Genomic DNA, 19,447 nt, shown 5'->3' with positions numbered 1-19,447 from the left:
TAGAACTCGAAAATATAGCAGATTTTTATTCTTATAAAATTGATTAAATTGGCATGAGAGCGGTCCCGTTTGAATACTCTCGAAATATTCGTATACGAGTATACGCTTGAGCACGTTCTCGAGAGAAAAATAAGCAACAGAGAACGCATCTCGGTCGTTTCACGTGTTTCAGAATCGGTAGCGTCGCGATGTTCTCTGAGAGGCAACGCTATCGTTTCGCTGCCAATCCATAGCAGAACATCGTCAGATTCACGCAGACAATCTCGGCCCGAGGCGCGTTTTTCTTTTCTGGATGCGAGAACGAGCGATTTACTCTTATATCCTCTATGCCTAAGAAAGAGCTGCCGATACTATAACGCGCGAACACGATAACCTGAATACGAGAGAAATTTCACGGAAGACTGATCGTAAACCTTCGATATACTATTCGATTTAAAATCAATATGCGTATGTATTATTTACCAATTGAATTGTTACCTTCTTCCAAACGATGATATATGTATGATACGGCTTTTTTCTAACATTTTCGAGATTTTCATTTTATTTTAGTAAACTACAAATTTTTTCCATATTCTTTTTTCATCCTGTGCAGTTTCAAATTATAAAATTGATATATAAATTATCTCTATTTTCGGTTTCGTTTAATTTATCTTCTTTTACTCGACAAATAAATTTATTTATAAAAAATATTTTTCTTTTGCTGAGATTCATCGAAATTGAATTAGGTATATAAATTTGTTTAAAAATAAAATATAAAACTAATCCTATAATTATCAATAAATGTATGTAAAATTATAAATACGGAAATTGAATTAGTGAAAGAAACATTCTTGATTTTCATACACATATGCAATAATTCATATATATATTTTTTTAAATCAAAGTTAGAATTTCCAAAACATATTGATTATATCATTGCTCTATCAAGGAAGGACCCGACATCTATCTTTGCCCTTAACATATAAAGGGATGCTGTGTCGGCAACTCTTTCATCACACGCCTTTCAAAAACTTTTTTGAAATGTTGAGAGCACATTTTTAATACTAAAACTATATTTTAATAATATACATTTTACTACAAGATTTGTTTTTATCGCAAAAATAACGCGAAATTTAACATAAATTGATTATCGGAATCAACCCTTACGTGAGTTCAACTACCCTTCAATAGATGGTGCTGTTCGCCCACCTATACATGAAGAAAAATTATTAATTATTTTAATTATAATAATTGTAAACATTAGCTTCATAAATGCTTTCATATATCATTATGCCAGAAATTGACTAAATGCAAGCATGCAACAAAAAAACCACAATAATATTTGGTATACTATCTTACTCTACTATCGATATCTAATTTAGATTACCGTACATAACAAAGATAAAATTAATTAATTTAAATATTAAAAGCAATATATATAATCGATTCTCTCGAATAATTATTTCTCATAGCATTTCCACATGAAAACATTTTATAATAAAAAATAATAATATAAAACAAATAATGGAATTTTTTATGAAATTAAATATAAAAGTTATTAAATTATAATGGATTATATAATAGTAGATTATAATAGAAAGAGAGATCTCATCAAATTAATAGCATTGAAAGCTATTATATAGTATTGAAAATATAGTATCGAATAAAATATGCTTTCATAAAAAGATATACGATTTGCGAATAATTGAAAATTTACAAAATATTAAAAAATATAGAGTATATTAAATTAAAAAAGAGAATAGTGGCAAAATATATGGCTTATCAATAAATTGTTAACAAAGTAGACTACACCAGGATTCAACTTCACATGTTAATGATTTATTAACTTAGTTTCACATACAATAGTATTATGCGTGAACGATCAAACATTGTATAAACAAAATTTACAAAATAAAGTATAAGTCTTTACAGCTAAAAGCTACTAGTAGTAGTGGATCACATAGCTTTATACTTTTTCTCGGATCCGGCAAATATTGCTCTTTCCGAGACTATCTTTTTCTTTACTTTATGTTCTATCTCTCATATATGTATATATATATATATATATATATATATATATATATATTTATATTTATATTTATATATTTATATTCATATTTATATATTTATATTTATATATAAATATTATGCCAAATATTAAATAAGATAGCTTTTGCTAATTTGTCCTAGCACGGAATTCGGGTGGGGGAGGAATTGGGGGAATCGTACATATGTATATTACACTCATTTAGAGAGATTGAATGATCCCTCTATCTTGTAAATATAAAATTATCATCTCTTATTGTAATACCACTGACAATTGATATAATATATATATATACGTATATAGCTATGTTATCTGCAATTTAATATTTATAATGTACATCGAAAGTGCATTCGTCGCGTTTCTCCTAAATTTGTTAACCGGTAACCGGTTTCAATCACGATAAGTCATTTATCTTTACTAGTAAGACCATTTCGTCTCTTTTTTTCTAACTTCCTTTCTTTTTGGTGCCACTTACAATCGCGTTCGTTCGCTAAAAGGATTCCGTTTCCTTCTTCGTCTCAACTTTTCTTGCACACGCACACTGTTTCGTCATATACATTTTTTGCGCGCACACACGCACACTGTACATTCCGTTACAGGGGACAAAAGTGGCCTGCGTACTCTCTCTTTTTCTCTCTCTCTCATTTCTTCGTTATATCTCTTTCAAAACACAACAAGCGAACGAAACCGCTCCGTAAATACTCTACTTTTGATATAAATAATAATAGCAATAAATATATCTGCCGAAAAATCTCGTGAGTTTTATTTCACGCTCTAATAACTATCGGTATATAATTCTCCAAAAGATTCGCCGCGCGCGCGCCTAAGTGTCATCCGTCCGATCAAACTGTCATTTATCTCCTTACGCTACGTTCTTCGTTCAGTCGACGCGACGCAACGATTTTCGACGATGTAGGCCCTTCGTTAAAACTTGCAATGTACGAGCTGACTGAGCCATCGAGGAAGAAGTTTGCCCGTGAAAAATCTATTTTTGATCTAAACAATTTCTCTTTAGGTGAAAAATTAAATAATAAACATACATACGTTAAAGAAACCGGGTTTTCTTTTAGTTGTAAATGCGTAGAGAGTTTATAAGAGCTACTTCTTCCCTTTTACTTTCATACGGCGTTGTATAAAAATGTGGCGTATATTAAACGTACTCTACTTACATCATGTAACAACCCGTAACGAATGTTCTTATAAAATAGCCCTATAAGTATTTTTTCCTTCTTTACTCGTGTTATCTTTCGCGACATTTTAAATAATTAAAAGCCACAATATGTTCGCTGTTGGTGGAGATGCATTATTAACGCCTAAAATCATTCTCGCTCGACAGCTCGTTTAATAATTAATACCTTCATTCGCCAACATTTGCATTCAGCATTAAACAATCGTACTCGTCGACTGCTCATCGCACGGCGTGATTATTAGTAAGGCGCGTAAATGTATATATGAATATACCTATTTACAATATCATGGAAAATATACAAAGAGCATCGGCACTACAGTATATATTCTCGATTCTTTTAAGACGTTTGATTCTTGCGTATATATGTCACTGAGGTAAGTTTTCACTGGTTTCTTTTTAAACTACGGTTACTCTCTCGCACTGCATTAATCGAGAGAGCGAAGGGACATGTACTCTCGGCAAACTGGTTCACATCGATCCCAGAAGACAAAAAATTAGCAAACTTCACGCGCCAAATTGAGGACCGCTTTTTTTGCAGATAAATCAACACACATTTTACATCTTTATTGAAAGATATGATGAGATAGATAATTTTATACTGCGAAACATCTACCAAAACCTATTACAATACTTTGTATGCATTGTATTAAATATACATAGATAAAAAATAAGAAAATTACGTATCATAAAATATAACTAAATTGCTATAAAAATTATAACACAATTAATTAGTAAAATTCAATTTAAAAATAGAAAATTTGGTAATTTTGTTGAATTATATAAAAACGGTCCTCGATTATTCAACTATGAGTCATTTGAAACGTCAGTTTGGGGCGAGGGAAATCGAATAAAAAATTATAAATGTCTTAACTTTTAACGGTCCCGTTGTGTGTATGTGTGTGTATGTGTATGTGTGTGTGTATATGTACAGCAATGCCAGCCATTTACGTATTCTTAAATTCTCTTTATCGTCTTCTTTTCATCTTCATACAGTATGTTTTACTGAAAACATGCAGATTTCGAAAATTGTCGTTCGCGGCCGGTGATATGTTTTTCGCCATTCATCAAATGAAACGTTGCGTTGCAACGCACTTGGTCAAGATGAAATGTTATGAACCGTATCGCAGGAAACGAGAGAATACGATTCTCCGTTGTCAATTTCTTTTATGAAACTTGTAGTGAGTAATATGTGATATCGCGAACTTTTGATTTATTTTGATATAATTGTCCTTAAGTAGAGATGCGCACCGGGAAAACTGCTCGCAAAATCTTCACGAGCTTTACATGGTATATGATATTTGTAATTACGAAAGTGATCCAAGTCACAAACATGAGAAAATTCAATTATGTTCCTTATTTTATTCATATTTTATAACTTACACAGAGCATATTTCAAATTTTTTAATTACGAAAAACAAGTAAAAAAAAATAACATTTTATATTTAAGTATAATAAAACCTGTTAAAAAATATACTTTAATACATAAATGTTTTATTATCTCAAAGTAAAAGATATGACTCAGGCTACTTTCTGCTTCAAGAACAGACAGAAAAAGTACAGTTTTTTCGACAAGACTTTGTTTGAATCAAGAAACCATCTTCGTGAAAGATGTATGGTTCCTCATGGATATATGTGTATATATATATGTGTGGTGACATCAAGCAATTATCTTTTGATATAGAATAGCTCCGATTTATAATTTCAGAAGCAAATCTAGGCTTAGAAACTCGTCGCATACGCGTTTTTTTGCTAACGTTAATTTATTTGTAAACTCGTTACACTGTTGGCCTTTCTTACATATATCTCTGCATTATTCGTTATTAAGATGTTTATCGTCATAGTTGACATATTTACAGGCGTAATATAACACTAAATCTGTACGGACCCGTTTTATGGCTAATTGTAAGTGTTATGCAGCTAGTGCAGTTATAGCGAAGTTTCTCAAGATCGATCATGATTCGTGTATACGCATGCTTGTCGAAGAAATCAAAGTTACAAATCGGAGAAAACGAAAATTATGTATCGCGCGATCTTTTTTGATACTTGCATCTTCTTTTATTGTCTATTGTACGTTTCCGAACGCGTCAAAATTATTTCAATCAACTTATGATTTTTGCCGCAACTCAAAAAATTTAGCACTTATATCGTAAATAAAATAAAATCAAAATCGAATTGCATATTCATTACAATTCTGCACACGTTTTAAAGAAATATGTCAACTCTCGATGCAACAATATATAATCAAGACAGGAAATGTTTTTAAATGAATGTAGAACTATCTTTTTTTCTCTTTTTTTTTTAGGAATATTGATTTTCTAAATATGACAGCATATTTTAAATCTTATCTTCAAAATTTCGTTTTGTTTTATTTCATCGTTAGCTATATATATGATCTTTTTTTTAAATAATCTAAAAATCTAAAATTTGTTATATATGCTCTGAAAAATTGGAATATTTAAAACGACATTAAAAGTCAATTGCTCGCGTGTGCACTTGTTAAAAAATACTCGGAAACCACACTTTACAGCGGATTGCTTCGTTATTATATTACTATACAAAATCGACCCGTAAATTATTTAATCGCAGCGTGTGCCAGGTTTACTTCGTTCGAGGAACATTGTTAAAAAGATGATCGCGCGGATCAAAAGCGTCCCTGCAGACGTGTGTAGATTAAAAATGGTTCAACGAACCTGTAGCCGATGTTGTCACGATTTAAAACAATTATTCAACACTCTGTATATAGCCTTCTAAAAAAATGCATTATTCTCTATGGATAGTGTAATGAAGGTTTGTTCTCGCAAAAATATCTTTTTAAACCTATACACGTTTGCTTACACGACCGCCCAAATATATGGGCGAATACATATTTTCAGGAAACATCCATGCCTTCAAATCGCACGTGTAAAATGTAAAAACCACGCGTAGTAATCGAGAGGGATCGTATAATATACATCAATCATAGAAAGTTCGCGTTTAAAACACTGTCTTTTCTATTACTTCGTTAATGGAATCTATAGGTGAGTGTTCGTCGAATAAAATAATCGTATGACAAATTATTTGCTTATGATAAATGTCATCTCCTTCTATCAATCCAAAAACGTCTGTGAAAAACTATCGCTTCCAACATTTTACTTTCTGTACGTGGTTATACATACATATTTAATATTAGGGTATAAATAATCTAAGAGAATGCATGCTGTAGGCCTATTTGGTATGAATTGGCCGTAATATTTTTTGCATATGTGTGTATATATATATATATATATATATATATATATATATATATATATAATATTTCACTATTAATTACACATAATTGCAATTTTATATGCCTGACCATTTCTTTATATTATACAGATGCCGTTCATCACAAAACAGAATGCACTAAAGATGTTACAGCAGATGTTACTTAGGCTTTGTTGATAAATTTATAGGAAAAGGAGAAAAATGCTACAATTATACGAGATACTGCAATGTTGTAATACAATTCTATGTTTAGCGTTGCATTCTCTCATGGCCATCGTTTCTATATCCATCTAAAACATTTCTTTCAATTTGATAAATCATGGACAAGCTTTTTTTGATTATGTTATCGAAGACGCTTCTCGCATAATCATACGATTCTGTCAGCGTCCTAAAGCGTAATATGCATATATAGGAATGGGAAAGAGTTTTAAAACGTTTAAAGATTGTATAATCTTCCTTTTGCTCAAAGATGAAATCCTTATAATGATTCTAAAAAGAATTCCGATTGTTCGAATGTAGCAAGTGAACTATCATCGAGTATATATGACTGTATATTCAATATTTCATTACTTTCAAAGTGATTTTTGTAAAGAATATTTTTGCATCATTTATCACGTATCAACGTAGCGTCAGCATCACGTACTTTTGCATCTTACTTAATTTGTCATGTTAGAATCGTTATGTGTGTAACAAAACTTACCGCAATTAAATTAAGCCGCACTGGATTGTATCTGCTTCAAGAAATCGCAATCACTTCTATCTAATTGATCAATGGTCGATTGTGAAGTGTACCGGTAATTTATAGGATGTGTACAAATTGTGTGAATTTATTAATAATTTATTAAACGAAAAGCTGGCTAAGAATTACATTTCCGCGCAACGAAGATCCTCGATACTTGACGATTTACGACAAACAACATTGTCGATCTCGCGCGGATGTTTGCACTGTGTCACACGTTAAACAACAATGATCAACACGGATCACCGACATTGTTTCTGTTCGGCTTTGGCATGGTCCATGATAGCCCTCTTCGACGATCTCTTGGCCTCCGATTTGCCGGCGCCATTGATACCCTTCGAGCTGGTTGCCGGCGTCACCCTGGCCAATTTTTTCGTCTCTTTCTGCTCGCTGGAGGCCTCTGTCATCTTGTCCAGTTCCGCCATCGCCTCTTGTATCGCATTTTCCAATTGCATATTCAATTTACGACTTCTAGAAAAATAGGGGAGGAACGAGAAAATCATACAGTTAGATACAAATAATTACCAGCGACCGCACGTGCGGATTAGACCGATCAGAATAATATAAATAACTGAGATCGTAATATATAGAAACGCTAAACACACACAATCGCGACTAATAGACTCTGTCAAGTACAAATAACGATAATTGATCAGACGATATAATTAACGTGAACTTTTTTTCAAGGAGAAAACCCGTGATAAATGAATCACCGGAACATTTTTTTTCTTTCTTAAGGATAATTTAGATTGTGTTCATTTTTTATGAATTTTTTAAATTAGTTGTTTATACAATCGTCTATCATCTCGCGCGTGTGTTATATAGAAATTAGAATTATAATATATATTTAATATAGAGAATAAAAAGAAAGGGGAATATGAGAAGAAAGATGGCTGAGAGATATATATTGGAATAGAACCACTTAACATATTAATGTCCAGCACATAAAAATATCAATATCCTTTGGCTAAGTTAACGAGAAGAATATTGAACCGCAGCTACGCAGTAAGCTATGCGGGATAGATTTAATTGGCTGTTGGCTTGCTAATAAATATAACTATACGATTACAATCACCATAAGAGTTCTTCAATGAAGAAAGAGAAGATTTATTACTATTAGATATGAATTCGTTGCGAGATAGGTTTCTCTGTGTTTGATTTTTTATCGCAATATTTTCTAATAATGCGATAAAAAAATTGTAATATCTCGTGTGTATTAAATTTGTAGGATATCTATCTCGTGTAGCACGCGTATCACTCTTGGTTTATTCTTCCTCTTCTAAAAATGTACAATTATATATTTAATAAAAATGTAATACAATTTATACAACATTACGTGCATATTTTACGCAATCCTAAAAAGGCGACACAATGCAACTCCAAAACTATTTGACATTTATAATGCTCGAAATAAAAACGTAAATTAACATACAATATATATATATATATATATATATATATATATATATATGTGTGTCACAATTGTAGGATCGAGAATTGCCGGACGTGGAAAAATGAAAATTTTAAAAATACTCAAGCATCTCTCCTGTTTTCTGTTTTCCCCTGATTATACATTGACATTAACGCGACTCTCTCACTCTCTCTATTAAGCAACAAGGTAATTCTAATAGGCTCTCATCTTTCGATAGTTCATCCCTGTCGGGGTGCTGACTCACTTCCTAAATTTTTTACGGGCGCGATGATGCGCCTCGAGGCCTTCGGAGAGGGACTTGAGGGCCTTGACTTCAACTTGGGTGCGACCACCCCCGCCCCCGTACCACCGGACCCAAACTGTCATAGTACCCGGAGGGCCCAAAGACTCGACTTTTCCCGGCCAGGCCGGACTTCCTCTTGCTGCACCCCACACTAGGTCACCGACCATCAGTTTCCACTGGTTTCCGTCGTCTAAGTCCTTTGTCTCGGCTACTGGGGGTTCCAAAGAAGGCACGGTATTTTTCAGAGATTTGTCATCTCGACTGTTTTCGCGTGATTGTGGAAAAAAAAATGACAAAAAAGCCCATCTCCGAGAAAAGACTTTTGTACAGACATATTGGATAGAAAACTAACGGCATATCGATTAATAATATTAATTATATTATTCGTTGTTACTTTTTATCTATTTTAGAAATTGATCGTGATATTTTTCTTCTATTGTCGCGATTTTACTTCACCAAATATCAATAATTGTTTTCATTAATTTTATATAAAATTGTGTGACATATTAATATTTTGTATTAACACTTGCTACGAATAATTACAAATTTACATTATTGAAACGATGAATGGAATTTTTAGTACATATATACATATGTATACGTATATACAAATTTGTCTTCATATACATAAATGAACATGTAATGATACGATACCGCATAATTTCCATCTGATACATCTGTATTGATCTCGATTACGAGATGTGCAACGCATAACAGCGAAACGTTATGCTTATAATGCGTGTCGCAGAGGAATGTTTGAAACTGATGGTTCAACTACTCGTCCAATAATAGATATTGTAACAATGTGCTTCTTGCTCGCGTATGTGCTCATTAAGAATGATTAGTAGCTTCATTCAATGGTGATAGGCGAGATCAAAGGCAGAATGAAATATCAGACGGTTCGAATACATGCAATGATTTTGTCGATATGAATGTTATTTATTCCCCTTTTTCCATTATTTATTCGTAAGACAAAATCACTTCATATGTATATCGATCAAGCGCGCGAATAAGCATTTATAAAAATTTATAATACTTAAAAATTAAATTTTAACAAATTGTGAGAAACTTTTCCCTCTCCTTTATTATTTTTAATTTTTCAATGCAAAGTTTTTTATTTAAAAAAAAATCATATTTTATGATAATTTATTCACTGTTGAGTACAATCAATAATTAAATATAACAATTGTATTTCTTTTTGCACGAGAGACTCGTCCTAGATGTGTTAATCCAACTTTATATTTTAAAATCTGATCTTTATTTCACATTTAGACCTCCATTCTTGGGAATATGCACATGCTATATGCAAAATATGAGGGTGTATATGTACAAGGTACGTTGTGTGAAATAACACACGGTAGTGAGCCACACCCCTTCCGAAATGAACATATGATTCAAGACCCTTGGCCACTCGGATGAGAATGTAATTGCATGGATGATGGTATTAACAAACCTGACAGCCAATTAGTAAACGCAAAAAAAGGGGACCTTCAAGGACATTATTTACAAATGTCAAAAGTTATTTTCTTCACTTCCCCAAGCGACGTCGAAGACTCGTACGTGATGAATGAAGGATATTTTAGTACTAGCGCCACTTACCTGCTCTCTTCGACTTCTCGTTTAATATGATTAATAAATGCGACGTTATGACGAATAAGTCGCTATCATAGACTGATTCGGAGAATTCAGTTCTGATACGCACAAAATATTTTCCCGGTGTGAAGCTTCGAAGAGGAAACGATTCCTCTCGACTTAGCGTCTAATTCGTGCATTCGCAGAAGCTTGAATATTATGAAAAAAAGGCTGCTACCAAAGCAATTGGAATGCAAGCAAGCGTTTTCATCATGCAGCAATCAAACATGCACAAGTGGAATAAATAAATTAATAAATAAATAGTATTAACACAAAATGGTAAAGCAGTAAGTAGAGTTAGATAATGCCTAAATGCCAATGATTAGATAGTGAGCGTGTACTTTTTTAAATTGCAAACAAATCAATTAAAGATAAAATCGTACTTTAAGACACTCTTAATAATAACATTCATAGATGATTATTTTGGTGACAAGGAGCAACGAGAAGCGCATTGTTTTTCCTCTCACGTGAACAAGTCAAAAATCAGTATAAATATAAATTGGCAAAACAATGATTGGCGCTTTACGTTCCTCGCTTTCACAAAAAGCAACTAATGAAAAACATCCTGAGGAAGAAACTTTCTTACAACACGTTTATCAGAACAAAATATTAATCCGATCAAATTATACATAATTTATAAGTTAACATTCTCGTATACAAGATGTAGAGAATATTAAAGTTTCGATATATTACTCGATTAAAAAGTAATTTGGAAATTTTTCTGTGTACGTAAATCCAAACTACTTCTTTTTCTCGTTTACGTGAATGATGTCGTTAAAGTTTCTTCGTAAAATGCTTTTACTGCTACTAAGCGGAAGTATATTTCAACTACTCGTATACGATTAACGTCTAAGAGTACCATACAATACTGACCATCTTGGTCTTCATGCAGAGTAGAATGCATGGAATGGATGGAGTCCAGCTTTCGCTTGATTCCGCGGCCGAGGGCATGTTCCCTGCCCTCGCACCTCACCGTGCTCACCACACCTTCGGCTTGCTTCAACGTCTCTGACGTATAGATCTGTCAAATACAACTCGATCAACTCAGGCACAAGCCTACCAATCGCATGCTAATATCATTTCACAGTGTATCATTCAGTGCCGATGTATTATTTTTCGTTACTTGAACTCTGTTTCATAGTATACAAGGAGTTTATAGTTTTTTCTCAATCGAGCACAGGAGACAAAAGCGCAAAATTCCAATTAAAATATTTTAAATAGTACAAAAGAAACAAACAAATAGAACTAAAAGAAAAAAAATTATAAGAAAATTTGTAAAATTTTTTGACCGATATCTCCGATGCTTCTAATGCAGAAATCACGCGATTCATCGATGCATGCAAACGATAATGATACCAAAAGAGACAAACTCAAACTCTGTTTACACATGCTTACATTGCAAGGTATATATATATATTTGTTCAGAATTGTATATAATTTTTATCAAAAAGAGAAAAGGATAATGTTCAGTAAAAATTTATTTTTTTCGTTATTATATATAAAAAAAGTGATTTTTTGCTAATTAATCCGATCAACACACGATTAGTAATACAATTACATTATTGCAGTATTACACGATTTAAATAATAACGCTACGAATAAACGAGCGCTCTCCGCCATAGCGCGGATGTAAAAATTATTAACGTTAAATACAAACTAATTACAAACTTAATATTATCGAATGTAAACCGATCGCAACCTAATAATGCCACTGATATATCCATCTCATTTCAATTTACAAAATTAATTTTGTAACCCGCGCGAAAATAAAGGTGCGATTACTCGTCTGACGATGAATCACTCTCCTCGGCGTCGTCGCCCTCTTGCGCATATACGAATTGATTATAAACGTATGGATTAATGTAGGTTTGCTTAGGTGTGTAATTAACAACAGCAATGCCATTAGGGTCAGACCTATAATTATATAAATGTGGATACAGGCCGGATGGCGCGATGCCAACGTTGACAAATTTTTGCGGATACTCGGCATTTTCAGAACAGTAAGATAACCCGTCGTTATGTCGTTCCAATAATTTCTCTGCGGAATTTTGCTCCATCTCTTCTTGCTCCAAGACTCGCTCCTCGATTTGAGAAACGCGATTACTATCTACGCATGATTTGTCGTTGAACTTGTTATTAACCTGTGGTAACATGGTATAATGAGCGTGATCTGGCACTAAGGCTTGCTGTCGATAAACGTTCGCATTAGGGACATAATGTTGGCCATGATAAAGGATTGGTTGATAGTGACCGTGACTCATGATTGGCAACGGATTGACCTCAATCTCCGAATAGGAAACATCCGTCATTTCTCTACTGACGTTTAGTTGATCTTCCACAGTAGAGTGGTCCATTGTGTCTGAATTAATGGAATGATTTGGTGATGAAGTGTCCATATATTCCTGTGAGTCAACGTATGTGTTTTCTGGGTGTGTCGTATCGGCTGGCTGGTGCATGTCTATTATAGTTAGATGACGGTTGACCTGCTCTACGTGGGTACCAACCTGGATCCCAGTGGTCACTGTCGACTCCACGTAAGTTTTTCCGTGCAAGCTCGGTTGATTTAACGTGATCTCCTTGGTGGCGATACCCTGCATTCTCCAATCCTCCGATGCTACCTGTGCATCACCCGAATCAGGTTCGCTGCTCGAGACGCAATGAACCATAGGCTAAAAATAAATCGTGCATTACGTGATAATTAATAAACGCCATTACTCTTTATAGAAAGAGAAAAATTTTACATATTTAAAAAAAATAAATTAAATTTTCACTCGTTTTAAATTATTTTTTACCGTAGATGACGAGTGGTGTCTAGCGGTGATTGGAGGCGCTGGCGAAGCTGCACCGTGTGTAGTAGTGTCCACGGCCGGACTATTGGACCTCTGACTATTTCCTGGACTATGAGTAGTTGTGTCTGGTGGTGATCCTTGTCGCATCATCGCCGATTGCGCTACATTGGTTTGATTTCCAGCAGTTTGCGTCGATACTGAATGCCTTGCCATAAGCGGACTATGTTGCTCATTTTGTTGAGCCGTTTTTTCCACAACGGTTGTGCTACTACTAGCTAGTACATATTGCTGCTGCTCGATATTCTGGTCGGAAGATGGCGAATTTACTCCGCTCTTAGGAGAGGATGATGCTGTTTTCCCCTGAATCATACCGGAACTCAGAATATATGATTGATTGTGATCGAGATTTAAAGAAGGTTCAACCGTCTGTCCACCGTTAGAAGTTGCGCTTTGAAAATTTGGTATCTGATTGTTTGACACCATAGTCGTTTGCTGCTGCACGATCGTCGTGTTCTGTTGGACGAACGTTGTGTTCTGTTGATTCGATGCTGAAGAAACTGCAATGTTCTGCGCGGTAGCACAAGGTACCATAAGAGTTTGTCCATTCATCTGTATAAACTCTTGTTGACCTTGCATGTTTGGCGGTCTCACTTGCGAGGCATTAAATGTCACTTGCTGATTCGGGCTGACATTCGCTACTATCGGGCTCAGTTGATTCCCGAAAGATGTTGTTCCGTTCACCAGAAATTGGCCGCTGTTCGGTGAAAGAAATTGTGCTCCAGGACTATGCTGCTGAATTATTTTTCCACTGGTCGCTTGTGGGGCTCGTATTACCATACCGGCTGGACCAGCAGCTAATATACTTTGACTGGGATTGAATATACTACCGTGGCTCTGTACCGGCGTCAATACATTCTGGCCGTTGACGTTCTGTATCTGAAGTTGCATTCCGATGTTACCCGTATCCTGCAGCAACGTAGCTGTTCCATCAGCAGACATGACCATACTACCTAAACCGGGCACGATAAACTGCTGAATAGTAGGGAAATTCTGAACCATCCCGGTCGCGCTGTTCAATAAATTCACCGGTTGAAGTAGATTTATTTGCTGAGCCGGTTGAGGATTCGTGATTATTTGCTGAGTGTTAAATTGCGCAGATGCCGCTCCAGTTTGACCGTTCATAACTAACTGTGCCGGTGCTCCGCCTTTGCCAGGTACGATAGTCAGTGCCTGAAGCATAGGCCCGCCTATACTTTGAGCCTGAAAGTTCTGCTGCGCAAAGTTCGACTGCGATTGCATCAGCATACCGGCATTCTGCTGGGACGAGGCGATGTGTAGCATCGACGCCACAGTCTGCGGATTCGCTTTCCGTTTTTTATACGTCTTCTTCTTGGTCATCGCCGATTCCGGCGACAGTAATGCTGGCTGTCGATTCATCGTCATACCTTGGTTGGCATTGACGGTCCTAGATACATCTTGATTCGCATCGAGGATCGACTGAGTGTTTTGTATAACGTTGCCGGTAGCGACTGTTAGATGCGGTATCTGCACGTTCTGACTTATGCCGTCCATCGTCATCACGCCAGGTTGAATCAACACTGGTGTTTGAATTGTATTGACGAGAACTGTTGGTTGCCCTATCACTTGTTGGGCTACACCTACTGCAGGAATCACTTGGCTGACAGCTCCGGTTACGCTGGTGACCATTGGCGATACCGACAACGGTGGCATAGAACTGGCATTGGAAATTATTTTCGGTGGAGGAGGCGCCATCACGCCATTGATAGCTGACCCAGTACTCGCCATAATAAGTTGACCGCCGCTAGACACCAGTATATGACCAGGCGGTAGCGTCGATCCTGCAGAATGTTTTAATATACCACCAGAAGTGAGAACATTATGAACTTGAACGTTGGCCTGAGGATGCTGCTGTTGTGGCTGCTGCTGATGTTGTTGCTGGTGTTGTTGTTGCTGCTGCTGCTGGTGCTGCTGCTGAGTTTGCTGTTGCAACGAATTCGTACTTGTCTGAGGTACTTGTATGCTACTAACAACGCTTTGAACCATTTCAAGCGGAGACTTAGACACGCTCATCGTGGAAGGTTGACTATGAGGAACAGCGGAATGAGTCGTAACTGGCATATTCGTCAATGTCGTGGATTGCGCTTGATGCTGCGGTTTATTCGGCAAAAGATTGGGTATAGCGGGATTCGGTATCGCAGATGGTGTGTTTATGGAGACGGTAGCGGTATTTGCCCTTCCAGCTAACACAGACGTAATTGTATTACTGCTGACTGTATGACCGCTAGCCATGGTTGTTATCACGGACGATGTTCCGCCGAAAGTGTTCATAGATATCCTGGAAACCGCATTTATGGTATGCGGATGAGGTTGATAGCCGTCCAAGGAATTTTGCCTAGTCGTTATTTGTCGTTTCACCTGAGACGTTAAATTATCCGATGCGGGGGAAGACGTCTGAGACGGCGACGTGCTGGGTGGAATACAGCTGGAACTCATTGTGCCGGAACTAGGAGTCTCAGATCTTTGTTCTTGAATATTGCTACCAATCAATGATTGCGACGGCGTTTGCGGAGTTAGCATTTGCGATGACATTTGGCCCGATACGTGTGAGTGAGGCGTCGGCGGTTGCGAGTAACTATGCGGTGTCGCTGGTTGCGACGAGATAAGGCTCTGCGGGGTTGCCGGTTGCGAGATTCCGGGCGTTGAAGCAGCCGGTGTATCTGAATTAGCTGGACTATTCGTACCAATAGGAGATCCGTGACTGGTGCTCACAGTACCGCCTTGTATCGGTCTGGAATCAATTTGCTGTTGATTACTCGTTTGATATCGTTCACTAAACGTAGACGACGTGACAGGATCCTCGCGCTGATCCGTGTTCATCAGGTACTGTCGTTGCATCTGTTGCTTATATTGATCCTGAATGTAAGACTGCGTATCAGCGATAGTGGCACAGCCTTGACACGGACTGCTCTCGGAATCCGTGCTGTTGTTGCTCGATGTCGGTGTCATACTGCTGTGTACGACAACCGGCGAAGTCGCGTGATTCTTTACGGAAGCAAACGACGACGAGGTACTCGTAGGACTGGCGATAGAGGAAGGCTTTGGTTGAGAATTATAGGTGTTAGAGACATGCATGCCGTGATTGGCCTGAGGCGACGCTTTTGGATTGTTGTTTAACATGCTCACTTGAGAGCTACTGACACCAGTCTGCCTCGATATTGTACTGTTTAACAGCGCCGTTTGCTGGGCGAGGTATCCACTGGGATCCTCTAGGAACGAAGGACCGCTGCTATTGAATGTTGAACCTATCTGACTATTATTCTGCTGATTCTTCTCACTAAATTCATCTACTGGACTTGATGCTGAATGTTCTAGTCCGTTATTATTTGTTCTGGATGACTCTGCGACACTGTGCTGCCGTTGCTTTTTCACTACTATCTTATTCGACTTTGCTTTCTTCCGCGCGGCCTCATCCGTCCAATTGGAGGGCTGTGGAATGTGATGATGAAGTGGTGGCACGCGATCAAACGAATTGATATTCTGCACTGTTACGAGGGACGGTTGATGGGATACAGTTGCAGCACGATTTTGTTGCCACGGTGGTGTTCTGTTGTTAAAATGTATATTGCCGGGTTGCCCGTTTGGTCCCATACCAGACTGCTGCGCCTCGACAGCGTGAGTGGCGTTCGGGCTTCTTCCCGTGTGATTGGATAGAACGAACTGCTGTTGATGTCCCATCTTTGCATCCGCATTCGTTCCTTTCGAAGGATCAAAGTTCCTCATCGGATATTGTACTTGGTTCTGTGGGTACATCCGTTGAACATTCTCGTGAGGATTGTTTGGCAAGCCATTTTGAACTACGTGATGTCGCTGCATTGAATGATTATGTAGCAAAAGCTGCTGCTGCTGCTGCTGCTGCTGTTGTTGTTGCTGCTGCTGCTGCTGCTGTTGTTGTTGTAATTGTTTTGCATTTAGATCTTCATCATTAATTGATGGTGCTCTATTGTGTCTATTCTGAATGTCGGTAGCATTGATGTTAGTCATAATGGAGCCATTTTGCTGTTGCATAACGTCTACAGAATGATGATTTAGCTGTTGGTTTTGATACTGTGGTTGAATACACACTTGCGACAGTTGTTGCTGTTGTTGTAGCTGCTGCTGAATTTGCATTTGAAAATGATCCGTTGATTGTGGTTGCATAGTATGTTGATTCTGTTGGGGTTGCTGCGACTGCATCTGATGCTGATGAACTTGATGCAATTGCGAATGAAGAGCTTGATTCGACACCTGCGGTGACTGCACATGATGTACATAATTTTCTACAGGATGCTGGGAGTAATTTGTCGATTGTGATTGATCTACTTCCTGGGTCAAATGCTGCTGCTGCTGTTGTTGCATATTATGTTTTTGAATTTGCTGCAAATGCAGTTGCTGCTGCGAATTCAAGTGCTGTTGCTGCTGTTGTTGCATCACGTGCATCGACTGTTGATTCAGCTGATTTATATAATGTGGAGCTTGTTGCTGCGCTAATTGATTCACCATTGTGTTCTGCTGTTGTTCCTGCTGCTGCTGCAAGATTTGCATATGTTGCAGCTGCTGCTGATGTGGTAACAACTGCTGCGATTGTTGTTGTTGTGATATATGCTGCTGAATGAGTTGCTGCTGTTGATGTTGTTGCTGTTGTTGTAGGATAAGTTGTTGCTGCTGCTGTTGTTGTAAAAGCTGTTGCTGTTGTTGAGTCATATTATTATAATTTGTATTCTGCTGATTCATTATCAGCGGATTGTTCATCAGCATGCTCGACATATTGTGTTGATTTAACCTCTGCTGAGGATTTCTCGCACAATTGTTCACATCATGATTCTGAGAAGGCGAATTTAAAGACTGATGACAGATTTGTTGGCCGTTTTGCTGGACTTGCAGATTTGGGATCGCGATTGGCCATACCTAAAAATTAAATTATAATAAGATAAATATTATCACACAAATATCTAGTGAGATATGAAAAAAAAACAATATGTTCTTAATTTTATAATTACATAGTTAATTATATAGTACAAAATAATAAGGATATTGTGCTGCTTAATGTTATACAAAACACGACAAAAATATGATTTTCGGTTCAGGAAAGAACCCGACAATTTGCAATTCTATTATAATTAAGATTCAATTACCTGCGATCCATTAGGCACCGGTGAACCTTGAACTCCAGATGCCGCTACCGCGATAGCTCTTTCCCGTTGTGCCAGAAGTTGCGAAACCGAGACGCCGGAATAAATGCCGCCTATGCCTCCCAGTTTTCTCTTCTTCTTCTTGCTGTGACCATCTGCGCACGTCAATAAAGTGTCTCTTAATAAACTAGAATCGGAATTCAATTATATCTTCAATTTGTCGGCATCTACTTGAAATTGATTCGACAAAAGCATTTTTCATTCAGAGTGAAATTATGAAAGACAATAAGTCTCGGGCGCTAGAGAAATTAAAGTACGACTTATTCGCCCTAATCCCGCGCCGTCGGCTTTTTCGCTTATTATTCAGGCGATGTTCCAAGCTTCTTAATGAAGCAAATGTTCCATTTGAAATCCCGCCGCAAGGTTAAATTGTATTTAGCCCGACATTTCCGTGCTTTAACCCCTCCGCTTTTATTTAAAACGTCAACCTTTTTCTCGATTTGTACCCTTTCATCCCAAAAAATATCGTTTCACGTAAAAAATATCGTCAGTAATAAATCAAGACCTAATGTCACACGCATTAAAAAGTGAATTGTATTATTATATAATTAATTATCACATACCATCGTTTAAATAAGTTCTCATAAGTATTTCATAAAATTTATAAACTACAGAATTAAATTTTAATATATTGCCTCGCATATATCTTTAATACTTATTAAAAACAAAATGTGAATTAATATAAAAAATAAATTTGCATGATTACAGTATGCAATAAAATATATTTTAATAATACATAAATAAAATAAATAGAATGTACAAAAATTTTCTCTATTTTGAGAATAAATATTTTAAAAGACAAACTTAAAAAGTATACAATTTTATGAAATTGCAATTTTCTCTCGATGAATAATAAACTGTA

General features: G+C 36.5%; 1 protein-coding gene across 5 annotated transcripts in view; it reads right to left on the bottom strand.

The window, feature by feature from the left end:
* Positions 1-1,796: 1,796 nt before the first annotated feature.
* Positions 1,797-19,447, bottom strand: part of LOC114931478 (uncharacterized) — a 201,331-nt gene continuing 183,680 nt past the window's right edge. Inside the window, exons 4-9 of one of the 5 annotated variants that reach the window (XM_085483797.1) lie at positions 18,529-18,680; positions 13,340-18,301; positions 12,869-13,216; positions 11,421-11,568; positions 8,877-9,126; positions 1,797-7,671 (exon numbers count right to left, since the gene is read on the bottom strand). In XM_085483797.1, the coding sequence (XP_085339923.1) occupies positions 7,443-7,671; positions 8,877-9,126; positions 11,421-11,568; positions 12,869-13,216; positions 13,340-18,301; positions 18,529-18,680 (6,089 nt within the window). In that variant the 3' untranslated portion in view covers positions 1,797-7,442. Of the gene's footprint in view, positions 7,672-8,876; positions 9,127-11,420; positions 11,569-12,007; positions 13,217-13,339; positions 18,302-18,528; positions 18,681-19,447 lie in introns of those variants that run through there. The other 4 variants (XM_085483795.1, XM_029303535.2, XM_085483796.1 and 1 more) reach the window with 4 other exon arrangements.

This window comes from Nylanderia fulva, unplaced genomic scaffold (assembly GCF_048542155.1).
Source record: "Nylanderia fulva isolate GAGA-0341 unplaced genomic scaffold, ASM4854215v1 Scaffold27, whole genome shotgun sequence".
Classification (NCBI taxonomy): domain Eukaryota; kingdom Metazoa; phylum Arthropoda; class Insecta; order Hymenoptera; family Formicidae; genus Nylanderia; species Nylanderia fulva.
This window is presented reverse-complemented; position numbering and strand designations above follow the sequence as displayed.